Raw genomic sequence first — 27,474 nt, forward strand, 5'->3', positions numbered from 1 at the left:
AGTGAGTGTTACGTAAAATTTGAATTCTGCGTATCATCAGTGCATAATGAGTTTTATGTAAATAAGTGTTGCAAACTGCATTCTGTTTCATGACACATGGCGACAATAGACTAAGACTTATCATATGGACCCACTGTGTTATACATCTAAATATTTTGATGTTATCTCTTAAACGAAAACATGTTTAAGAAATTTTCTTACTTATTCTACAGCCGGCCGCGGTGGTCTCGCGGTTCTAGGCGCTCAGTCCGGAACCGCGGGACTGCTACGGTCGCAGGTTCGAATCCTGCCTCGGGCATGGATGTGTGTGATGTCCTTAGGTTAGTTAAGTTTAAGTAGTTCTAAGTTCTAGGGGACTGATGACCACAGATGTTAAGTCCCATAGTGCTCAGTGCCATTTGAACCATTTTGAACTTATTCTACATCTAGGAAGATCTGACTTAGGGCCTGTGGAAGGGACATTACCATATCTCCTTTTCTTTGTATGTACTTATTACGTATTCTTGTTTAATGTCATGTTCTAAATTCTTGAGTATCTCCTTACTAGAATCTATAGCAGCAAAAGCGTATATGACCTGGTCTAAAAGAAGAAAATCAGAACTTTATAAACAGCACTTCACTGAGAACGTAAAACACTTCAACGATCTAACAAAAAGTGGTACAGCCTTAAGAAAGCAGGGAAATGGTTTGCATATGACCTACTGAATTTATTACATGCCGTTGATGAACAATGAAAAACCATACAAAGCCAACATGTAATGGAAATTTGTGGTAAACTCCTATTGGACCAAACTCTTGAAGTCATCGGTCCCTAGGCTTACGCACTACTTAATCTAACTTACGCTAAGGACAACATACACACCCATGCCCAAGGAAGGACTCGAACCTCCGACGGGGGGAGCGGCGCGAACCGTGGCGAGACGCCCTAGACAGCACGGCTACCCCGCGCGGCGCGAACATAGCTTGCGACATTAGGTTATATACTTTTTAGATAACAGCGAATTTGTAGCACAGTTTCACGTCGGACACCATAACCTGAGAATACTTGATGACATACAGCATGGGAAAAAAATTGGCTCCTAGTGTTCTCTCGGTATATTTGCGCCTCTAGAATGTGATGCAGTGCCGTGAATGACGGAATGTGCATCCCAAAAGCCCGCTCTCCAGCTACAAAGTAATTACGGCTATTCAGCACTGCATGACAAAGGCACCCAGGTTATACATCTACATGCATACTCCGAAACTCACCGTATGGTGCATGGCGGAGGATACGTTGTACCACTAAGAGTCATTTTCTTTACTGTGACACCAACAAGTAGAGCGATAGAAAAACGACTGTTTATAAGTCTCCGTACGAGCCCTAATTTCTCTTATCTTCTTCACCATTATGCGAAATGCATGTTGGCGGTAGTGGAATCGTTCTGCAGTCATCTTCAAACGCCGGTTCTCTAAATTTTCTCAATAGTGTTCCTCGAAAAGAACGTCGCCTTCCCTCCAGGAATTCGATTTGAGCTCCCGAAGCATCTCCTTAATAATTCCGTGTTGATCAAAGCTACCGGTAACAAATCTAGATGCCCGCGTCTGAATTGCTTCGATGTCTTCCTTTAATCCGACTGGATGTGGAATCCAAACATTCGAGCAGTAATCAAGAATAAGTCGCATTAGTGTTCTATACGCGGTCTCCTTTACAAATGACCCACACTTTCCTAAAATTCTCCCAACAAACCGTAGTCAATCACTCGCGTTCTCTACCACAACCCTTGATGCTCGTTCCATTTCATATCGCTTTGCAATGTTACGCTTAGGTGTTTAATAGATCTGATATATTTTTCTACGTTCAGAGCTAATTGCCATTCATCACACCAACTTTTATCCTCGTACAGTTACTCGACGACGACACCACAGCGTCATCAGCAAATAGCCGCAGATTGCTGCTCACTCTATCCGTCGGTCCTATCTCACTATCTCATTTCCCTATTACTACTTAAGAAGTCTTCGAGCCATTCACATCAGTAGGCTTGTACCTTCGTTAACAGTCTGCAGTGGGGCGCCGGCAGGTGTGGCCGTGCGGTTCTAGGCGCTACACTCTGGAGCCGAGCATCCGCTACGGTCGCAGGTTCGAATCCTACCTCGGGCATGGATGTGTGTGATGTCCTTAGGTTTGTTAGGTTTAATTAGTTCTAAGTTCTAGGCGACTGATGAGCTCAGAAGTTAAGTCGCATAGTGCTCAGAGTCATTTGAACATTTTGCAGTGGGGCACCACGTCAAACGCTGTACGGAAATCTAGGAATATGGAGTCTGTCAGTTGCCCTTCATCCATAGTTCGCAGGACACCATGTGAAAAAAGGGTAAGATGAGTTCCGAACGAATGAAGCAGTGTTCCTTGACTTCCGAAAGGCGTTAGACACAGTTTAGCGCTGTATTTCAGTGAATATAATGCGAGTTTACGGAGTATCATGTCATATTTGTGACTGTATTCAGGGCTTTCTAGCAGACAGAACGAGACGAAATCGACGGAGGTAAAGATAATATTATGAGAATCCAAACGGGTTGATATTGTTTGCCGGCCGCTGTGGCCGAGCGGTTCTAGGTGCTTCAGTCCGGATACGCGCTGCTGCTACGGTCGCAGATTCGAATCCTGCCTCAAGCATGGACATGTGTAATGTCCCTAAGTTAGTTAGGTTTAAGTAGTTCTAAGTCTAGGAGACTGATGACCTCAGATGTTAAGTCCCATAGTACTCAGAGCCATTTGAACCATTTGATATTGTTTACGATAAACACAAATACTGTTATTGGTCACAGCGAGACTGAATGACGTCTGGTGGCGTTGTGAGCACGTGGAGCGGAAGAGAGACGAAAGCGGCATTCTCGCGACGAAATTGACCACAGATGGATAGAAATCGACGCGACGAAATCGACCACAGATGGATAGAAATCCACTGCATCTGAACAGTGTCAAAGGCAGCATGAAAATACTGCCCCAGAGTCTCCACATCTGGAAGGGGCTCTGCATACAAGATACTTCTGAAATGATCCCATAAACAGAAATGGCACCAGTTGAGATCCGGTGAACGAGCAGGCCATGCAACTGGACCCCCTCATACGATCCATCGACCAGGGAAGACATGATTGAGATGCGTCTGGACGTAAATGGCGAAGTGGTCTGGAGCACCATCATATAGCAGCCACATAATCCTTCGAATCATCAATGGCACTTGTTCCAACAGGGAAGGCAAAATCACCCGCAAGAAACGCCGATAGTTCCGGCCTGTTAAGGGACGTGGAAAGAAGACTGGTCCGAAAATACGGTCGACAATTATCCTGGCCCACACATTCCGGCTGCACCGATGCTGATGATTGGCTCTCACCATACCACTCCGCATAATCTGAGGATGACACAAATCCCGGAATCGTGGTTTCATGGTGAAGAAACCAGTCACAAAACTACTCCCGATGTGGAGCCCTGTACACGCTGTAAGTGAAAACGCAGAAACAATTGTCGTGGAGAATGTTCCACACGGTCGTCTGGCTTACTCTGCACTGGCGGGCCAACTGCCTGGCACTGATTCGGCGGTCGCCTTCCACGGTTCTTCCAGGTCTGGTCTCCATAGATTTCTGATACGTCCTTCATGATTTCCTGCTTCCTGAAACGACCATGTCTCAGACAAAGTGCAAAACATTGTTGCAAACATTGAATGCTGTGGTTGTTGCCAGCAGGGATAGGTCTCCTGATACAACCTTCCTGCCCACCGCCCGTTGCCATTTGCCTTTCCGTTAGTACACACCACGTCGGCAATTCTAAATTCGGATACGGAACCATTGTGTACAACGCTGTATCACATCCAGTACAAGGCGAGTCAGCATGAGAAGTGAACCGGACACATCACCAATTACTATAGCAGGAGAGGACGCTAGGGCATCACGTATGAGGAACAGTACCACCCTCTACGAGGAATCCATGCATACTGTAACTATGGCTGCATGGTACAGCGCGTATTTGACTGCAGTCTCTCTAACAAAATATGAATGAATAAATAGTCTCTAGCACATACACCATGCATTTCCAGACATCAGTTCATTAGACCATTTTTGTTCCGAATCCTCTCATCGATCAATCCCTAGAGCTTGTACAAGGTAGAAAAAACCATCCTGTATATTAAGGTCCAGTGTATAATATCAGAATCTCCACGGGACTTTTTGCAGACGATGCTGTTGTCTAAAGCACGGACGCAACGCTAGAAGATTTTAGCAACATGGAGGAAGAACTTTGGAGGATCAAAAATTGAGCAACGGGTTGGTAGTTGACCATGAAAGCAAATAATTGTAGCATATTCAGCGTTAACTGCTGAAAAGAACGATTAGTGTTCGATTACGATGTTGGTGAGACATAACTCGAACCGTAACACCTGTAAAAGAGCTACAAGTAACCGTAAGCGACCTAAACGGGAACGTCCATATAAAACAATAGTAAAGGAGAACGAGGGAATACCGACACCATCGTTTTCTCAGTTTGTTAGCGCTGTAGTGCCTGGGAGCTTGTGCCGCTGCACAGGAGGCAATGCCAAGTGTGCCTGCAGGGTTGATAAGTTCTTGTAAATGACAGTCTTATTGTGGTACTAAAAAATTGATTTTTACTGAATTTTGATTTTGTGGTTTACATTTAAACTGAGGTAAGCGTTTCAATACTCTCTTAATCGTAATGTAGGTAATTACGTAATATGTTTTCTACAGTGTATTTTAGCATGTGTTTTATATCTACCAACAGACGAATATGTGACGTTGTTGACAGGGTTCGATATTTCCTCGTGCTCTAGACTTCAGGAAAAAAAGTTTTGTGCTTAAACAAGATTTTATATCTAATTTCAGGTGTCGAGGACAAGAAAAAGAAAATTAGAAAGGGACTAATGGAGTGAATCTATTACAGTCAAATTCAGACGAGATACCTTCCTCGGAAAATTCTGCTTTTCCTCTTTAAGAAAAACAAGAATTAACCAATCATGCGTGTACATTGGCAGAATTATTCATTAGTATTTTCCTGGTTGAGTTGCGTCGAATTGCATATGACCTTGCCGAAAAATTATGCCTTAAGCAAATTTCGGTAAAATTCCCCAGATGGCAGGAGAAGACAGGGTTTCTAGTTTTGAAAAGACAAAGCCTAAAACGAACTTATGAAAACCATCAGCAAGAAGTATCAGCAGGCGTCTGGATTTCAATAAAGCTAAAGTTGATTTAGTTTTGTTTCCATCACAGTGATCATTTCTGAAAAACATGCATATTTAGATATGTTATTAAGATAATATAACATCTTACTCTCTTAGAACAGGAATTTTATAGTCCCTGTATTTCGTAAAGTTGGTATTATCCTGTAAGGGTGTCGATATTACCCACGTACTCGGGAGAATACCGATAAGTTGCAGCCTTAAGAAAACGCTTGTACAGCTCCGAAGGTATTCAACATTTTTCGATTTTTCTGGTACAAGTTACGTAAACTGAAGGTGGAGGGGGGAGGGGGAGAAAGGAAAGGGAAGAAATTCATGATGCCAGCTGCATCGAGACTTCATGCGAAGTTAGCTGCTACGAGTGAAAAATCTGAGCCGCACCATATTCGAACCCGGGATCCCCAATTTATTAGGCAGTTCCGTTCACCAAACCGCCTTCCGGTCACAGTGTTTATCCCAATTGGACCGACTGTCTCGGTACGCCTCTCAATCGACCCACACTCCCAGCCAGAGCCATCTACAGGCAGTTCAGTTTACATAGTTTGTATCGCAGCTACGAATTCCACATAGTGTCTGTTCTTTCGGACACAGCTATGTGTCTAACATTCATGAGTCACAGAGGGTGCCATGAAATTTTTCCATGGAAGTGACAGATTCAAAAAAAAAAAAAAAAAAAAAAAAAAAAAAAAAAAAAAAAATCGGAAAATCTCTTAAGGCGTTAGTGCTCCCCCAGTTTCCCCTATATCAAGGCTGAGATTAATGGAAAAAACTTAAGGAAACTTAATTCATCCACCAAAGAATATGCTTAAAAACACTTGCTCGACCGATTCCTGGCTATTGCTAGTCAGTCTTGGATACTTACGAGTCTGTATTAAAAGCAGAGGCAGAGAAGATCCAACGAAGAGCGTCTTGTTCTTCTCACGCACTAATCACAAATGGGAACAGGAAACGGGGGGAAGTGATACTGGTGATACAAGTACCCTCGTACACACGCCATGGCTTGCTAACTTTAAATGGGCGCAGATGTTGTAAGGTTACAGATATAGTTCCACTCTGGGCTACAAAATAGCAGGTCAGCAACTGGAAGCAGTTAATTCCATAAATTATCTGGGAGTACGCATTAGGAGTGATTTAAAATGGAATGATCATATAAAGTTGATCGTCGGTAAAGCAGATGCCAGACTGAGATTCATTGGAAGAATCCTAAGGAAATGCAATCCGAAAACAAAGGAAGTAGGTTACAGTACGCTTGTTCGCCCACTGCTTGAATACTGCTCAACAGTGTGGGATCCGTACCAGATAGGGTTGACAGAAGAGATAGAGAAGATCCAACGGAGAGCAGCGCGCTTCGTTACAGGATCATTTAGTTATCGCGAAAGCGTTACGGAGATGATAGATAAACTCCAGTGGAAGACTCTGCAGGAGAGACGCTCAGTGGCTCGGTACGGGCTTTTGTTAAAGTTTCGAGAACATACCTTCACCGAAGAGTCAAGCAGTATATTGCTCCCTCCTACGTATATCTCGCGAAGAGACCATGAGGATAAAATCAGAGAGATTAGAGCCCACACAGAAGCATACCGACAATCCTTCTTTCCACGAACAATACGAGACTGGAATAGAAGGGAGAACCGATAGAGGTACTCAGGGTACCCTCCGCCACACACTGTCAGGTGTCTTGCGGAGTATGGATGTAAATGTAGAGTATCGATATCTGTACCTTACAGGTAACAGCCTAGCACAGCAGCACTACCGCCAGGAGAACTCACAGTGATCGAGAAGCTCGGTTTTGCGCCAACAGTTACGGATGGCGCGGAAGGTAAGTAGTAGTGGGGAGCCGTACCTGGACGTCAGAGGTGGTTGGACGATACGTGCCCACGTGCCGTGAGAAGTTCGATAAATGTGTTAAATGTTGCAGTATTCATGAACGGGATTGAGACCTCATCCATATTAAAAGCGAGTCGTTACCAAAGATCGGTAGAAGCAATGGTTACCTCAGAAAGGTAAAAACAAGTTGAAATAAAAGTGTACATCAGTATTGTGCATAGAAACAATAGGACGTGCTCCATGCCATGCACTAGAGACCATAAACCTTTCAGTTTTATGGGGTCAATGTCTTCTTTCGTATCCTTTTCATATCTATTAGAACTTACAGAGTGCGAAGATTTTAAATGGCAGTGCTAGTAGGTTTCATAAGGCGTGTACCGGTAGGTACACGGTCCCATTTTCAGTCTTCACGTGCATCCTTCGGAGTAAGATGCCCACTCTAAACTTTGCAGCATAAACATTGGTCCAGTCGCCACTGTTATACAAGGGTCACTCCAAAAGAAATGCACACTATTTTTTTTAAAATCCATCTTTTATTCTACATGTTTGAAAGTTTTACAGTTTTAGGAACAATATTTTCATTTCTCCACATAATTTCCATCCCTCTCAACTGCCTTGAGCCATCTTGGAACCAGCGCCTGTATACTCGCACGGTAAAATTCTGGACCAACCTGTTGGAGCCACTGTTCGGCAGCGTGTACAGGGGAGACATCGTCTTCAAACCTTGTTTCTCGAAGAGAGTCTTTCAGTTTCCCAAAGAGATGATAGTCACATGGAGCCAGGTCAGGACTGTAAGGCGTGTGTTTTAGCGTTGTCCTTCCGAGTTTTGTGATCGCTTCCATGGCTTTTTGACTGACATGTGGCCGTGCACTGTCGTGCAACAGCAAAACATCCTGCTTTTGCCGATGTGGGCGAACACGACTCAGTCGAGCTTGAGGTTTCTTCAGTGTCGTCACATATGCATCAGAACTTATGGTGTTTCCACTTGGCATGATGCCCACAAGCAAGAGTCCTTCGGAATCGAAAAACACCGTAGCCATAACTTTTCCAGCAGAAGGTGTGGTTTTGAATTTTCTTTTCTTGGGGAAATTTGCATGATGCCACTCCACTGATTGCCTCTTCGTCTCTGGTGAAAAATGATGGAATCATGTTTCATCACCTGTCACGATTTTTCCAAGAAATTCATGTCCACCATTCTCGTACTGTTCCAAAAGTTCGCTGCATACCGTTTTTCTTGTTTATTTGTGAGCCACTGTCAACGTCCTGGGAACCCACCTGGCACAAACCTTTTTTAACGCCAACACTTTCAGTATTCTGCAAACACTTCCTTCCCCTATCCCAACGTAGCGTGTCAATTCGTTCACTGTGATGCGTCTGTCAGCAGTCACCAATTCGTTAACTCTCTGTACATTGTCTGGATTGTGTGCAGTTCGGGGCCTGCCGCTGCGAAGACAATCCTCAATATTGCCGTGCCCGCTTTCATCACGTAACCTGCTTGCCCACCGACTAACTGCACTGCGATCGACATCAGCATCTCCATACACCTTTTTCAACCTCTTGTGGATGTTTCCCACTGTCTAGTTTTCACAGCACAGGAATTCTATGACAGCACGTTGCTTCTGACGAACGTCAAGTGTAGCAGCCACCTTGGAGACATGCTGTGACGGCGCCACTCACGGGAACAGGTTGAACTAAGTTTGAAAATAAGCGGGAAGGATGTATCTACACAGTGTAAAGCTTTCGCACATGCAGAATGAAAATTGTATTTTTACGAAAATAGTGTGCATTTCTTTTGGAGTGACCCTCGTATCAACACAGCTAGTGATACTGACAAGGGAACCTACCCATCGCACCCCGCTCAGATTTAGTTATAAGTTGGCACAGTGGATAGGCCTTGAAAAACTGAACACAGATCAAACGAGAAAACAGGAAGAAGTTGTGTGGAACTATGAAAAAAATAAGCAAAGTATACAAACTGAGTAGTCCATGCGCAAAATAGGCAACATCAAGGAAAACGTGAGCCATGGAGCTCTGTGGTCCCGTGGTTAGCGTGTGCAGCTGCGGAACGGGAGGTCTTTGGTTCAAGTTTTCTCTCGAGTGGAAAGTTTTATTTTTTATTTTCGCAAAGTTATGACCTGTCCGTTCGTTCATTGACGTCTCTGTACACTGTAATAAGTTTAGTGTCTGTGTTTTGCGACCGCACAGCAAAACCGTGCGATTAGTAGACGAAAGGACGTGCCTCTCCAATGGGAACCGAAAACATTTGATCGCAAGGTCATAGGTCAACCGATTCCTCCACAGGAAAGCACGTCTGATATTTTCTATACAACACTGGTGACGGCATGTGCGTCACATGACACAGGAATATGTTGTCGACCCACCTAACTTGTACACTTGGCGAATGGGTAAAAAGATTCTTCTACCTTGTCCGATTTAGATTATCATGTGGATGTGGTAATCACTCCCAAAAAAGTGATGAAAACATAAGGGTTTCTCACATAAACTGAAAATAAGAAATTAAACTTTTCACTCGAGGGCAGACTTGAATCAAGGACCTCTCGTTCCGCAGCTGCGCACGCTAACCACGGTACCACGGCGCTCCGCAGCTCAAATTATCCTTGATGTTACCTATCTTGCGCATGGACTACTCAGTTAGAATATTTTGCTTATTTTTTCATAGTTCCACACAACTTCTTCCTGTTTTCTCAATTAATCTGTGTTCAGTTTTTCAAGGCCTATCCACTGTGCCAACTTATAACTAAATCCGAGGGGGGTGCGATGGGGAGGTTCCCTTGTGAGAAACTCGGCCATCATAGATGCGAATAAGCGAGTAGGCATCCCAGCGAAGGCGGTCGGTAAGCGCGGCTTCGGCCCTACTTGTTGCAGAGGCGGCGCGCGAGAGGGAGGGAGAGGGCTGCCTCGAAGACGAGATGTGCGCCGACGGCTGCGACGGGCCGACGAGCGCGCTGCCCTGGGACCTGCGCCACGTGCCGCTCCAGTTCACCCGGCTGCCCGTCGAGGAGACGAGCCGGCGCGCCGCCGAGTTCTACGAGCTGCTCAACAGGCGGCGCACCGTGCGCTTCTTCAGCGACGACCCCGTGCCCGCCGACGTCATTCGCAACATCGTTAGGGCGGCAGGTACGGCCCCCACTTACGGTAAAACTGTTCCATAAGAGTCACATTTAACAGCCACCGAGAGCTGATTACATTTCTTCAAAAGTCCAGGTTTCTGTCCTTCAAAAGACCAGGTTTCTGTGAATTGTGAATTATTACTCTCATAACATACACTTACAAATCATGTGATTATGGTACTGGAGACACGTCAAAAATTACATACTAGAATCTAATACTAATTTTTAAAACTATATTTAGTCTGTGTAGCAGTATCTATATTTTCTTATTTTCCAGTATACGTAAATACACAACTGACCATTAAAATTGCTACACCAAGAAGAAATGCAGATGATAAACGGGTATTCATTGGACAAACATATTATACTAGAACTGACACGTGATTACATTTTCACCCAATTTGGGTGCACAGATCCTGAGAAATCAGTACCCAGAACAACCACCTCTGGCCGTAATAACGGCCTTGATACGCCTGGGCATTGAGTCAAACAGAGCTTGGATGGCGTGCACAGGTACAGCTGCCCATGCAGCTTCAACACGGTACTACAGTTCATCAAGAGTAGTGACTGGCGTATTGTGACGAGCCAGTTGCTTGGCCACCATTGACCAGACCTTTTCAATTGGTGAGAGATCTGGAGAATATGTTGGCTAGGGCAGCAGTCGAACATTTTCTGTATCCAGAAAGGCCCGAACAGGACCTGCAACATGCGGTCGTGCATTATCCTGCTAAAATGTAGGGTTTCGCAGGGATCGAATGAAGGGTAGAGCCACGGGCCGTAACACATCTGAAATGTAACGCCCACTGTTCAAAGTGCCGTCAGTGCGAACAAGAGGTGACCGAGACGTGTAACCAATGGCACCCCATACCATCACGCCGGGTGATACGCCAATATGGCGATGACGAATACACGCTTCCAATGTGCGTTCACCACGATGTCGCCAAACACGGATGCGACCATCATGATGCTGTAAACAGAACCGGGATTCATCCGAAAAAATGACGTTCTGCCATTCGTGCACCCAGGTTCGTCGTTGAGTACACCATCGCAGGCGCTCCTGTCTGTGATGCAGCGTCAAGGGTAACCGCAGCCGTGGTCTCCGAGCTGATAGTCCATGCTGCTGCAAACGTCGTCGAACTGTTCGTGCAGATGGTTGTTGTCTTGCAAACGTCCCCATCTGTTGACTCAGGAATCGAGACGTGGCTGCACGATGAGTTACAGCCATGCGGATGCCTGTCATCTCGACTGCTAGTGATACGAGGCCGTTGGGATCCAGCACGGCGTTCCGTATTACCCTCCTGAACCCACCGATTCCATATTCTGCTAACGGTAATTGGATCTCGACCAACGCGAGTAGCAATGTCGCGATACGATAAACCGCAATCGCTATAGGCTGCAATCCGACCTTTATCAAAGTCGGAAACGTAATGGTACGCATTTCTCCTCCTTACACGAGGCATCACAACAACGTTTCACCAGGCAACGCCAGTCAATTGCTGTTTGTGTATGAGACATCGGTTGGAAACATTCCTCATGTCAGTACGTTGTAGGTGTCGCCACCGGCGGCAACCTAATGTGAATGCTATGAAAAGCTAATAATTTGCATATCACAGCATCTTCTTCCCGTCGGTTAAATTCCGGGTCTGTAGCACGTCGTTTTAATGGCCAGTAGTGTATCTTTCTTGATAATGGACAATTTGTTTTTTCACAATATAATGCTAATTTGCGGTTGGATTCTGTCCAAATTATCAGTTCATCTTCCATTAACTCTTCTAATGAGTAATAACATTTGTGTATAAGAATCTCATGTAACTTCTTTCTTAGTATCCCTAGTTCCACGTTTAGAATTTTTTTGCCTGAGCATATAATTTCAATCTATGGGCAGGAAGCATGAAATTATCTTTATTCCTTGTACTGTATGGATGATCAAATTGGTTTTTAATGAACAATTCCGGTTTGTTCTGTAAAAATATCATTAGCTCGTATATGTATAGGGAGGGGACAGTCAAAATTTTTAGTTTCTGTAATAATGGACGACATGGTTCTCCTTGCTGTGCAGTGCACATGTTTCTGATACTTTTCTTCTGGAGCTTCAGTACACGAGACATATTGGAGATCCCCCAGAAAATAATGCCATATCTTATCACTGATTCAAAGTAACTTAGATATGCTACTTTGCGAGTGGACATGTTAGTAGCACTTGATAACATATGCATGGCATATGCAAAGCTGCCCAGTTTGCTGCACAGGTACTCAATATGTGTGTTCCAGTTTAAATTCTTATCGAGGTGTAGACCTAGAAATTTGGCCAAATGCTTTTCTGTTAATTCTTCACTTTTATGATTTATACTAATTTCCTGGTCTTTTGACTGTTTGGTTCTGAATTAAATCAAGTTTGTTTTTGATATGTAAAGTTTCAGACCATTTAACTGGAACTATTACTCTAGCCTGTGTAATATACCAGTGACTCTATCAGGAATCGTTTCTGTTTCTTCGCTTTCTATCAAGACAGACGTGTCATCAGCAAACAGAACGGATGGTGAATATATGTTTAATGGTAAGTCGTTGACATACAATAGAAAGAGAATTGGTCCGAGGATCGAACCTTGTGGGACACCCTGTGTTGTTGTTTTCCAATCTGAATGGTAGTTTACACCATTTGAAGAGATGATTGTTCTTTGTTTTCTATTAGATAAGTAAGAAGTAAGCCACTGAAGTACTGCACCCTTAATCCCATATTTTTGTAGTTTGTGGATTAGTAAGGAATGATTTACAGAATCGAAAGCCTTTGTCAGGTCGCAGAAAATTCCGCCTACTTTACTGTTTTTGTCTAGAGCTGTGCTAATTTTTTCTATGAAATTATTTATGGCACCTGTTGTATTTTTCCCTTGCTGGAAGCCAAACTGATTGCACAAAATAATCCCCTGTGATACAATAAAGTTTTGGATTTGGATAGCAGCTACTTTCTAGAAAATTTTTGACAGCACTGGAAGGAGGGAGATAGGACGATAATTCCCCATATCTTCTCTTGACCCTTTCTTAAAAAATGGTTTTATTTCTGCGTATTTTAATGATTCTGGAAAACAATCTTCTTCAAATGATTTGTTGATTAATTCAGCTAATGGAGGACTTACTATTTTGTACATTGATTTAATTACTTTCGCAGGCATCCCATCCCAACCCACGGAATTTTTATTTTTTAGTGGTAATATAACGTCTTATATTTCTTTCATTGTAATATTTCTAAATTTCATGGGAGATAAATTTCTTCGATCAAGCCCATATGGACATACACTTTTCTTGTAATTTGTAACATTGAATTTTGATTTTGTCACATTGATAAAGAATTCATTGAAGTGTTCCGATATTTGAGCAGGATTTACAATGGTGGTGTTTTCATGCTTTATTTTACAAGTTTCGTGGCTGCCGACTTTATCGCCCAGTTCTGATTTAACAGCAGACCACGCTGCCTTTGATTTATTCTTATGATTTGAAATTAGTTCGCTGTTAAACATTTGTTTTGCTGCATTTACAACATTTCTGAAAACACTTTTATAATCATTAAAATACGCGGAAATAAAACCACTTTTTAAGAAAGGGTCAAGAGAAGATATAGGGAATTATCGTCCTATCTCCCTCCTTCCAGTGCTGTCAAATATTTTCGAGAAAGTAGCTGCTATCCAAATCCATATGCAATAGAAACTAGATCTTTGTTATATTTCAGCTCTTTGTGCAGCTGCCGTTTCCTAGCACTAGAAATTTTTATCCGTTCTGTTATCCAAGTTAGTTTACTTGGCACTTTAGTGTTGGCACACTTTGGTGGAAAAGTTTCATTGGATGTAAGAAGGAAGCTGTTTAGTAATTTTTGAAAGATTACGAACAGTGGTAACTCAACGACTGGTTGCTCAGTAATGTAGTACAGGGTGTCCCACACAAACAGTGTGTCATGTACAGGCTAATCATCTCTAGTCGAATTGCTTATCAAGTGGCAACACTGTCTCACTGCATTTTATCGGAAAGTTGAGTATGTCTGTGTGTTTCCGTTGTTGAGTTGTTACAGGAGTGGTGCAGTTTGCATTAGAACAGCGAACTGATATTGTGGAGTGTTATATAAAGACGGACTCCATCAGGGAATGTAAAGAAATGTTTCACGCGAAGTATCCTGGTTGGAAACTTCACTATTCGAGATCTGCACAGGAAATGGAGAACTGTAGGATCCGTTCAGAATGTGCAGAGGAAGAGGCGACCAATAGTGAGGGCCCCTGAAACTGCAGATAGAATTTGCATGGACATTACGAGAAGTCCCCACAAGTCAGTAAGGAGGTTACTGCAGCAGTCTGGTGTATCTCGTACATCTTGTACTAAAAGATATGAAATTAAAGCCTATCGTGTGAGTGTTGAAATCTGAGGATCAGGAAAAAAGAGTTTATTATTGCTGTTGATAATTCTTCCGGGTTATATGGCCGTGGTCCATGGAATTTTTCTATTCCTAACGTTTCGTCCAATACTACGTTGGATATCTTCAGAGGTATGGCTGGTCCCGCTGAGAACTGCCGGCAGGACTCAGCAGGACCAGCCATACCTCTGAAGATATCCAACGCAGTATTTGACGAAACGTTAGGAATAGAAAAATTCCATGGACCACGGCCATATAACCTGGAAGAATTATCAACAACAGTACCATCCGGTCGTGAAAGCCTTCATTGTAGTTCATTATTGTAACTGGCTGTTAACATCTACTGCTCCGCACTTTACTTCATGTCAGATGAGGCCCATTTTCATTTGTCAGGTTATTTAGACTCTCAGAATTGCAGATACTGGTGGCAGGACAACCCACATACTCTACATGGAAAATGTCTCCACTCAGAGCAGATAGGTGTTTGGTGCGCATTGTCCGCCATGCGGATTATTGGCCCCATATTTTTCGATTACACCTTAAGCAGTGCCAGATACCTAGAGGTCTCTGACTTTTTCTATGCACAATTAACAGATGCAGAGAACCTGTATGCAAGACAGAACAACCCACTCACACATCCAACCAAAGTAGTGGCCCACATCACCAACGTGTTCTGTGAAGACAGACTTGTCAATAGAGGCCTCTGGCCCCAAGGTCCCTGGACATAACATCGTGTGATTTTTGTTTATGGGCTGCACTAAAACGCAAAGGGTATGCTGACAGTCTTCGGACAATAGAAGATCTTAAACGGAAAATTACGAGAGAAATTAACAACTTCGCACCTGCGGAATTAAAGTGTGTCGCAGTGCCTCGATGCCCATGGCCACCACTTCCAGCATCTCTTATAAACAGGTAACTACAAGTTTTTTTTTTTTTTTTTTGACATCACTGTTATGTAAACGTTTTTGTTAGTTCATTGTTACGTTAATCTCGGACGTGAGGCGTACCAGTTTTATGTGGGACACACTGTAGAAAATGGCTGTCTATGAATTCAGGACTCTGTGGCTCATTTTCAGTTATGATGTAGGACCATGGGCATCTATGGGAATAAAATACACCTTAGGGGTAAGCAGGGACAAGGATATAAATTGTTTTAAATAACTGAGTTTACAATTTTAGATGGTGGAAAATGTAACACCAGGCATTCGATTATGGAGCGCAGGTTTTGTTCCTGCAGTTTCTGATCAGAATATCTGGACACTAACTAGAGGACATTAGTATGGGGTGTGTCACCCCTTCGTCTTTATGAAGGCTTGAGCTCTACTGGGGACACTTTCAATTAGGTGTTTGAGTGTCTGTGCAGGAATGGCAGCTCATTCTTTCTCAAGAGCTACAACTAGAGGATGTAGTGATGTTGAACTCTAGGGTCTGGAGCAAAGTTGACGCTCTAACTCAGGTCGAGACTCCAGATAGGCCACTCCATTTCAGGATCGCTGTTGTCCATAAACAATTGCCTCATGCTTCATGACAGCGTGCATTATCGCACTGATACAAGCAGTCATCATCTCCAAACAGGTCCTCTACTGTATGCATTACATAATGCTGTAAAATGTGTTCATATCCTTCCTCATTTAGCGTTGGGGATCACATCTTAACCATATCCTAAGACCTTCTTCTCCATACTTCACTGTTCACATTACACTTGATGGCAGGCAACGTTCTCCAGGAGTCTGCCAACCCAAAACGTTTCCATCAGATAACCACAGAGTATATCGTGATTCATCACAGCGAATCACTGGTTTCCAGACATCCACCGTCCAGTGGCGTTGCTCTTTGTGCCACTTGAAGTGTCGCTAAGCATTGGCTTCAGGAATGTCCGACTTAGGAGAAGCTCCTCGACCACTCTTTTTCATATCAGATACACAGTCATTATACTAGATGCAATGCTGGTAGCCCTTGGAACTCCTAACTGATTCCTTCTGCTGATTTAATTCGATATTTTACAACCGCTCTCTGCACTACTAGATGGTTCCAGTCCATCAGTAGTTGAGATCTACCTTGTTTTTCTTCAGCTCTGGTTGTTTCTTCATATTTCCACTTTACATCACAAACCGTCGACAATGTCCCTGATGGATTTGTTACTCAGTCCACGTTCGAAGTCACTGTGCTCTGCTGTATGAATAACATGCTGGTGGATCCACATATCGTGACGTATGAGGCCTGTTAGAAAAATATGCAGTCTTCGGCTGGGGAAAAAAGGTGGCTTACCTGAAGTTTTGGACACCTAATCGCCCTCAGAGTAGCTCCCTTGGGACTTACACACTTTTCTCAGCGGTGCCGCCATTTCGGGGAGAATTCCGAGAAAGCCTCTTTTGGAATGGAGTTTAGCTCAACTGCCATTGCTATTGTAATGACTTCTCTTGTCTGAAATCGCGTTCCTTTCAATGGTCTCTTGAGTTTGGGAAGCAGCCCGAAGTCTCAGAGGGCCACATCAGGAAAGTAAGGAGGCTGTTGAAGGACAGGCATCTGGTTTTTCGCCAAAAAAGTCTGGATCAAGTGTGAGGAATGTGCTGGAATATTGTCCTGATGGAGGCACCAATTTCCTGTTGACTGAAAATCTGGTCTCTTCCATCACACGGCATTATGTAGGCAATGGAGGACATCCCTGTAGTACTGTAAGGTGATTGTTTGGCCCTGTGGTATGTACTCATGGTATACTACAGCACTGGAGTTAAAGAAAGCAGTCAGCATCATTTTGACGTTGCTGTGCACTTATTGGGACTTCTTTGGTCTGCGTGAGAAAGAATTAGATGACTGGGATTTGGTTTTCAGGTTGTAACGGTCCACCCAGGTTTTTTCAACAGTGATTATGGTGTTCACAAACTCGGGGTCACTGTTTGTGGAGTCCAGTATGTCCTGTGCAACTTCAACATGAAGTTGCTTTTGCTCTGCAGTCAGCATCTTCAGCATGAATTTCGCCAACACTCTCTTCATGGCCACATATTCGGTCACAATCGAAAGTGCCGAAATTTGCTGATACTCACCTCTTTCGTCATTTTCACGATGGTCCCGCATCACCATAGATTCCACTTTGACAATGATCTGGTCATGTTGGCAGGTTGATGAGCAACTGGAGCGTGGCTCACTCTCCACCTATGTGCAGCCATCTTTAAACTGGTTGTACTCCTCCTTAATCTGTGTGATTCCCACATCATCGTCTCTGAAAGCCATCTGAATCTTCCAAACGGTTATCACCTGACTGTCGCCCAGTTTCTGGCAAAGTTTGATCCAGTAGCGCTGCTCCAGTCGTTCTGTCATTTCCCTTGCAATGAAAAACCGACGCAATCACTACGCATTACCGCAGTCGACTGCTGCTTGCCGGTAACTGCTGCTGTCAACAGACAGGATGTAATTCATGCATGGGCGTGAAGGTTGAAGGTCTGCTCATGCAAGTGTGGCAGATTAAAATCCATCAGGTGGTTGCAAAAGAAAATGTTGGTTGCTTTTCTAACAGACCTCATACAGTGCTCAATTCTGCATTACATTGGCGTATCTGAATACTTTTGATCAGATAGTGCAAGTGAGCCTCTCTTCCAAATGTCAGAGCTTTCTACTGTACCGTGCAACAATTAAAGTAGCAAAACAGTTGCTGTTTTTGTGTTATTGCCTTTTTTGTCATTCTGTTCTCAAGTTAACTACAAGGAGAAGCCCAATTCTGACTGCTGGTGTAATCTAATTCCCCATACTGTGCATTGCTGAGTCATAATATGGAATATAGTGTAGACCCTACATCTTACATGCATTTCTAAAGAGTGAGTTGTTTGATGTGGACGTAAGCTTATTCACAACGTCTTGAATGAGGGCTCTCTAGCCCTGGATCGGCTGAAGGTGGTGTAAGTCAGTCCACTTTGGGGGGGGATGACTGTTTTGTGACTGCCGCCAATATTGGCTATCTAGAAATACAGTACCATGTATACTGAAGCCATTACAGAGTGACTGTCATACCACTGTGTTCTGAAGCAGTAAGCACATGTGAAGTACCAGCAAAATGCGAGTAAAGTGCAATTTGTTCACCCCAGCACTGCCATTTGCCCCACGGTTGTCTACGTTTTGGTCTTTGAAAGGTGGGACTTGCTTCCTCTGCTCCCTGCAACACTCCCCCCCCCCCCACCCCCACCCCCACCCCCCAGGAAAATTAAAAATAAACCTAGGTAAGGTGTGTGCACTTTTCCCGCAGTGACTCATATTATTAATAGAACACATAGAAATCAAATGACATCGACTGGTATTAACTGATTTCTGTAAGAAATGGAACTGATCTGACTGACTAAATGAAAACTTTGATGAAAGGGAACACTAATGAAACAATTTGTGATAAATCTGTAGTTAAAAACTTGTCACATATGCTTTTAAAGTCATTACTGTTCATACGTGCAAACTGTGAATGCCACTGCTTTTAGCTTCAGGTGACAATGAAGTTACTTTATTTTGTAAATATTGTTTTTTTTTTTTTTTTTTCATGCAGCAATTTTATTTTACTTCTTAACTTTTCTTTTCTGGGACTTTGAGGCGATAAATGAGCTTCACTTCCTACAGAAACAGCTGTTATGTGACACTCTGCAGGAGTTTCAGTGCTTGATCAGTGTTGGAATTTCATTCCTGTTTTCAACCATTAGTAGCACATAGGTATCACTTTAAGTGAAGACAGTAGGCTGCATTAAAAATGAATTTATACAAATGTTTTGAATTAGGCTCAGACCTATTATGTAATATTAGTCATATTTATTTAGTAAATGACCATTGATAAGAATAGAAAAGAAACTTTTGTCAAGCTTTGTCCTAAATATGAGTTTTTCCATTATGTAACTTTTGGTATAAGCCATCATCTTCTTTGCCATTTACTTCCAGCAATAAGAATAACAATAATGTGTAATCAGTAATTTGAGAAACAGCTTCAACGAACTGTTCACATCCAAGCTGCTGGCTACAGTATTTGCACGTGGCATGCTCACCCAGTGAAATGTGTCTTTCCTTCCAACTTAAGGGACAATTCTGATATGTTAGCAACATCTAGTACACAGCAACATATCATCTAAAATGAATCAAGTGTCAAGTAGCCAGCCACCATATTTCTCATTACAAACCCTTCAAATTTTATACTACAATGTAGTTGGAAATTAGGTATCACAGTAACTATGACCAATATCAAAAAACAGACACTTCATCATCAAACTGTGATACAAAACTATAAGATACAAAATTAATCAATTTCGTTTGTCAGTTAGTGTCCTCAAAATGAACAGTAATGAAGGAAATGTGCAAATGCAAAACAAACATTTTTAATTTTTTAAAGGAAAAACTGAGCCTCTGCCATAAAACAAAGTCCTGGAGTTGATGAAGCTTTGCTTCATTTACATAAAGCATTTTTATGCAGTTTAATGAGCTTTTACTGTTTACAGCAAGAAAACCAGAAAACTCATTTTTCTCATGTGCTGCTATCAGTCACTTCATGGGAAGTGCTTGTTACTTTTCTGTGTTATATTTTTATTACTGATACTTATTATATATTTCTAACTTTAACAGTACATTAAACAACTATTTACTTGTAAGTCCAGCAGCTGAAATGCACAATTAATGAAATAAAAAAATCCTCCATTTGCCTTTAGCTTCAAAAACGTTTGCAGCAGTTGCTAAAGCTGTAGTTAATGTGGCTGTCAGTGCTATGCCAGAATTGTCTGAACCCGTGGTTTTGTGTATTTACAGACAATCATTCCTAGAAGTACTTGAGAGTTCTGTAGTAAACAAACAGTCTGACCTTCAGATTCCAAGGATGAGGGACCCAAGTGCTACTCTTGTGAACACCTTGTCAGTGATAGGTTTTGTGGATGCTATACAAAATTATGACCTGATTTTGTGAAAAGTCATGAACAATGTCAACTGCAACCTGACAGATTATCATGTGTCGTTGTGGAAATACGTGTACTCTAACTGTAATTTAATAATTCTGAAGTGATATCTAAGTTAGTGAAAATTCTTAGCAGCATTTAAACCTTTGTTGACTACCAGTTTTGATCAAGCAATCACTATAAGGTAACAAAAAATTATTTATAGTATTGTTCTTATTGTGGCACAAAAAATAAATAAACTCATCATGTATCTCTGAAAAAGCCATCAAGTGTATTAATACAGTCAACAGTAAAATGGATTACTTAAGTTAAATAATTTTAGTCCATTGTAAGATTCCATACACATATCTAGAGTGCGCTCTCTGCAGGAAGATGAAACCTGAATAGGCACTAAGATAATTTAAGTATGTTTATGAATTTTACTGTTGACTATATTGATGCATTTTACTGCTGAGGGCAGTTTCAATGACACATGATGTTTTTTGATTTATTTTGTATGTCACAGTAACAGCAATATGACACAGCCTGATGTAAATAATTTTGTGGTAGCTGCTGATGATTAGTTGATCAAATCTGATAGTGAGCAAAGGTTTATTTAATTAGGTCACCATTTGTACAAAATGTTCATTGTATTGTCTTCTTACTTCTTCTGAGTCAAAACTACTTTGTCATGGACTGAATAACTGTGTGCTCCCAGTTCTGATGTTAAAGAACAGCAGGATTCAAATATCTGTCCACAAGGAGAAAAAGGGAGAGAGATATGGGTTTAATACCCCATCAATGATGAGGTCGTCAAAGACAGAGTAGAAGTTTCAAAAAGTCAAGGATAGAAGAGTAAGTTTACAGTGTGATTTTCGAAGTAGTCATTCTGGAAATTGGCTAAATGCATGGTTGAATTGAAATTCAGTCCTACTCCTACAGAGCGTGATTCCAGTGTGATAACCACTCTGATACCTCTCTCACATCTCCTATGACCATACACACTTGGATTCTCCGTAGTTTCCTTAAACCAACTCAGATGAATATTTGGATGCTTTCTTTGAAAAGCAATGGCAAACTTCTCATCTACTGCTTGTTCAATTGGAGCTCGTTCCTATCTCTGATGATCTTGTCATCAATGGGACATTAAGTATTAATCTTCCTCCCTTCTTCTTTCGTTCTAGATTCACAATTTATGCTAGATGATGGTAATGAGCTCCTGTTTGTCTATTACAGATTTCAGTGGCTCAATATTGCTATAAAGACCAGATCAGAGTGTTATTTCAGTCTCATACTCAGCAAACCAATGTTGAACATCTCCAATCATGTGATTGGGGGCACAACCATCATGGAAGATAGAATCCCTTGCTGGGAACCATCACAGTGACATGGAATCAACATTATCACCAAAACCGGTTTCATTGGTCATGTCAACTATCTACATCTACATGTACTTCTACACTTCAGGAGCCACCATATGGTGTGTGTTGGAGGGTACTTCTGGTACCACTATTTGATCACCTCTTCCCTATTCCATTTGCAAATGGCAGAAGGGAGGATGATTCTAGTAAACCTTGGTATTAGTGCTACGTTGTCAGATTTTCTGGTCATGACCATTTCACAAGATGTTTGCAGAAGGAATTAGTAATTTGCCCTACTCCTCATAATATACTCTCTTGGAAAGTCAGTAGTAAACCTCTCTATGATGGACAATGTCTCTCTTGTAGTGCCTACCACTGATGTTTGCTGAGCATTTCCACAACACCTATGTCTCTTCTACCAATAATCCAACCTAATAAGGACCCCAGACTGTTGAGCAACATTCAAAAACTAGTTGAAGTATTTTGTAAGCCACTTATTCTGTGGATAAATTACATTTCCTTATGATTCTTCCTACTAATCTCAGCCTTGCATCTACTTTTCCTACAATTTGTTCTATGTGATCATTCCACATTATGTCAGTCCAGATGGTTACTCCTATGTATTTTACAACAGTTACTCTTTCTAATAATTTTTCACTAATAGCATAATTGTAGAGTAGGTGATTTTTTCATCTGTTTTTGCACAGAATGTTACATTTATTTGAATTAAAGAACTGCATCATCTGAAAACAGCCTCATGGAGCTTCCAGCAATATCCATTAGATTGTTGTTGAGCTAAAATGTTATGAGCACCTGAAAAAAAGGCATGTCATGTGGCACCACAGCCTGGTAAAAGTTTTTCAATTGGATGCCACTTTGGCAACTTGCTTTTCCTTAAAACCAACAGCACATTGATTTCCTCAAACAATCACCCGTCCAAGTAGTAGCCAGGTCCAATGTTGCTTACCTTCAGTGATCGGGTGGGAATCGGTGTTACCAACATGACAAGGCCATTGGCCTCACCTGCTTAATAGCATGTTGATCCATGTTTAGAAGGCAATACAAATACCTTCCTTAAGCCAAGGAACACAGTAACAACCTGAGTGCCAATGTCTATGGCACTCTGGATCTTGTGAATGAATGGAGTGAGCTGAGTTTTGCAAGATCTCTGTGGAATTCATGTTAATTTTTATAGAGGAGATTTTCGTCTTCCAAAAATGGTATAACATATGAGCATAAACCATGTTCCATAGTCCTACAAAATACTGACATCAGTGGTGCAGGCCTATAATTTGTGGAAGGCATATTGAACATGTTTTAAAATCTGATCTATTTGTGTTCCACATCTCACCCTGATATGACTGCCCAAATCAAGATGAGCCCTTCCCAATGCTTCAAAATTTGAAGGCCAAAGTTTGTAATCAGAATGAGATTTTCACTCTGCAGCGGAGTGTGCGCTGATATGAAACTTCCTGGCAGATTAAAACTGTGTGCCGGACCGAGACTTGAACTCGGGAAGGTAGGAGACGAGATACTGGCAGAAGTAAAGCTGTGAGGGCGGGGCATGAGTCGTGCTTGGGTAGCTCAGATGGTAGAGCACTTGCCAGCGAAAGGCAAAGGTCCCAAGTTTGAGTCTTGGTCCAGCACACAGTTTTAATCTGCCAGGAAGTTTCAAAGTTTGTAATGTTCACTTCCCTTTGTGTTATGTGGTAGGGAATATTGTAAAAGTAGACAGGTCTCTATTGATCAATGATTCCACTTATGTGCTTCATGCAGGGCTGAAGCATTTTCTTTGGTTTCATCTGGTTTACAAGAGGTTTTTTAACAGCAGATCTATCATGACAATTTAATTAACACAGTTAATTTCACAGTGATTTTGTTCACAGTGGGTTTTCTGGACACACATTAAGATCAACAGATGTTTAATGCAGAGTTCTTATAAGCTTTCTGTACATTTTATGCAACATAGAAGGTAAAAAGAAAGATCACAATTAACATAGAAAAATTTACACATAAAAAACCTAAGCTATAGCCTTCATGCTATGTAAATGAGAAGAGATCTTAAGAATCTTAATAAAATGTGGAAGCCACATTCAGTAGGGCCTTCCTAGTATTGTCATTTCAGATTAAATATATTCAAGACTACAGTGTAGTAAATATATTTACACAAAAGAGAATTATTTAGTTTCAAAACAAATACATCTAGAATGTGCACATGTGTTTTCTTTTATCTAATCATTTTACTGGCTTACTAAACACATTTTTTATGTTACTCCATATTACTTAAATTAAGTAACATATTTTTTGCAGGCACAGCACCTAGTGGTGCTCACACTGAGCCTTGGACATATGTTGTAGTATCAAATCCTGAAGTCAAGCTGCAAATCAGACAACTTGTGGAAGAAGAGGAAAAGATAAATTACACTAAAAGAATGGGTAAGTGTAAAACAAATTAAAAAGCTATCAGAATACCACATTATTTGAGCAAGATATTTACTAGCTCAATGCTATGGATGTGCACAAATTTGTGCAACTCAGCAATTTTGTTTGCAGAATGAAGTTTCCACTGTGCAGTGGAGTGTGTGCTGATTTGAAACTTCCTGGGAGATTGGAACGGTGTGTTGGACCGAGATTCGAACTTGGAACCTTTGCCTTTTGCAGGCAAGTGCTCTACCAACAGAGCTAACCAAGCGTGACTCATGACCTATCTTCACAGCTTTGCTTCCACCAGTACCTCATCTCTTACCTTCCAAACTTCACAAAAGCTCTCCTGCAAGATGCAAAGGTCCCGAGTTCGACTCTAAGTCCAGCACACAGTTTTCATCTGCCAGGAAGTTTCAGCAATTTTGTATAAATAAATGTTAATTAAGCTAGCAGTATAGTTTATTGCAGATAAATCTAAACAACACTAAAGCATTGTTGCAGGATGCTCACGAACAAAAGCATTCTGCTTGATGAGATATATTTCACATCAGCATCATTCACATGAATACAGTGATGAATATTTTTTTCTTTTGCATCCATCCAACAGTCCATACAAGTGAAGTGCACATATCTCCCTTCTTTATTTTGTGACAAGTAACTACAGATCACTGCTATGACCAAAACTTGTTTTGATACAGTAAATTATTGATGCCACTCTCTCTATTTGGAAAACAGTCATGGATATTTTATATTCAGAATCACCCAATTTATCTCACTCTTCACTTAGTTTTCTGGGTGTGATACCAATCTCTTCACCAGTTTCATAGACAAGTTTCTTCTATGGCTTCTGTTAGCAGTCAGGAATTCCTGCAACACTTTGTCTGCAGTACCATTCTCTAATACATAATTGTAAGTTCCATTGTTAGTGAAGACAGTCCTTATTAGTGTCTTTTACGACACACATCAAAAAAAGTTTTGCATCACCCCAGTTCCCAGAACTCCTGAAGATAGACATTGACTGGGGATATTGTATTACAGACACAGTCCCTTTCGCTGTTCAGAGATGTCGCTAAACCCATCCAAAGATGTAAACAACTATGCATAAGCAGTACCTATTACACAGAGAGGGTCCGACAGCCGACCAGTTCCGATCATTCTGCCAGGAAGGAGGTACACAGCTCATATTGTCTGTAGTTCAACCATGCCTAGGTGGTCAATACCATGGTTCAACCACGTCCGCATTGTTATTTTGTGCCAGGAAGGGCTCTCAACAAGGGAAGTGTCCAGGCATCTTGAAGTGAACCAAAGTGATGTTGTGTAGACGTGGAGGAGATAGGGAGAGACAGGAACTGTCGATGACATGCCTCGCTCAGGCCACCCAAGGGCTACTACTGCAGTGGATGACCACTATCTATGGACTATGGCTTGGAGGAACCCTGACAGCAATGCAACCATGTTGAATAATCCTTTTTGTGCCACCACAAGATGTCATGTTACAACTCAAACTGTGTGCAATAGCCTGCATGATGTGCAACTTCACTCTTGATGTCCATGGTGAGGCCCATCTTTGCAACCACGATGCCATGCAGTGCAGTACAGATGGCTCCACCAACATGCCAAATGGACTGCTCAGGATTGGCATCATACTCTCTTAACCGATGAGTGTCACATATGCATTCAACCACACAATCGTCGGAGACGTGTTAGGAGGCAACCCGATCACGCTGAAGACCTTAGACACACTGTCTAACAAGTGCAGCAATGTGGAAGGTTCTCTGCTGTTTTGGGGTGGTATTTTGTGGGGACGACGTATGCCACTCCAAACTGTCGTTGAGGAGTGGAACAACCTGGACCAACAGTGCCTTGATGAACTTGTGGATAATATGTCATGATGAATACAGGCATGTGTCAATACAAGAGGACATGCTACTAGGTATTAGAGGTACCGGTGTGTACAGCAATCTGGACCACCACTTCTGAAGGTCTCACTGTATGGTGGTACAACATGAAACATGTGGTTTTCAAGAGCAATAAAAAGAGCAGAAATGATGTTTACGTTGATCTCTATTACAATCTTTTGTACAGGTTCCGGAACTCTTGGAACCGAGGTGATGCAAAACGTTTCTTGGTGAGTGTATTTGCAATTCCTTTTTTATTCACTTAAGTCAGATTAAAACTGAAAGATATCTTCTACTCAGCAAGAGGCAGGAGAGGTATTGCTAAACACATTCTGATAAGATGTATCACTCATCACAATTAGAGAAGCAGCTCAACAGTTACTTGCTTGTATGAAAAAGTACTATTCTTGCTTTATGCATTAGATGAGACAATTCATTGCAAACGGGTGTCTGCCTCAGTTACCTGTTGGCTGTAGGCCAATGTATTTTTGATGTTGTTTTTGTTACCTCTATGCTAACAGTGTGGCATCATTTTGCCTATTCACCATGTTGTTGTTGTTATTGTTGTTGTTGTCATCAGTCCTGAGACTGGTTTGATGCAGCTCTCCAATCTTCTCTATCCTTTGCAAGCTTCTTCATCTCCCAGTACCTACTGCAACCTACATCCTTTTTAATCTACTTAGTATATTCATCCGTTGGTCTCCCTCTACTATTTTTACCCTCCACACTGCCCTCCAATACTAAATTGGTGATCCCTACTGGGTAACATGTTTCCAGTCATCAACAGTGTTATGACCAGGGAAATACTAATGAATAATTCTGACAATGTCGATGCATGATTGGTTAATTCTTGTTCTTGTTCAAGAGGAAAAGCAGATTCTCCAAGGAAGGTATCTCATCTGAATTTGACTGTAATAGATTCACTCCATTAATCCCTTTCTAATTAGCATTATTAAAAGGAGATGGAAAACAATCTCACATCGGTGAAGAATTGGAAACTAAATTGGCTGCAACCTTTCAAAGAAACCATCATAATTTCGGGCTGAAAAAAAAGACGGAGTCGGCTGCCCAATCAATTAATGCAATGATACATTCACATACAATAATGCCAGTGATAAACTTGAGTGGTTTACTGTTTCTGCAGCTGTACATCTGTCTTCAAGAACCACAAGACAAATTAGGACCAAAACTAAAAAATGGACTGTTTAGTTGCAAAAATCGTGTAATCAACATATCAAAATCTGAAAAAATGGAAAAAAAATTGTTTTCAACATTTCATTCGAAATGTATTCCTACCAGCTGCTGAAACTAATTCATTGCTTTTGTTGGATTCATG

At 41.8% G+C, this 27,474-nt stretch overlaps 1 protein-coding gene across 3 annotated transcripts in view; it reads left to right on the forward strand.

Annotated features, from left to right (window-relative positions):
• Positions 1-27,474, forward strand: part of LOC124595752 (iodotyrosine deiodinase 1) — a 100,992-nt gene that overhangs the window by 40,410 nt on the left and 33,108 nt on the right. For all 3 annotated transcript variants that reach the window (XM_047134628.1, XM_047134629.1, XM_047134630.1), the window contains exons 2-3: positions 9,930-10,181; positions 24,127-24,252. In XM_047134628.1, the coding sequence (XP_046990584.1) occupies positions 9,930-10,181; positions 24,127-24,252 (378 nt within the window). The remainder of the gene's footprint in view (positions 1-9,929; positions 10,182-24,126; positions 24,253-27,474) is intronic.

Source organism: Schistocerca americana, chromosome 2 (assembly GCF_021461395.2).
Source record: "Schistocerca americana isolate TAMUIC-IGC-003095 chromosome 2, iqSchAmer2.1, whole genome shotgun sequence".
Classification (NCBI taxonomy): domain Eukaryota; kingdom Metazoa; phylum Arthropoda; class Insecta; order Orthoptera; family Acrididae; genus Schistocerca; species Schistocerca americana.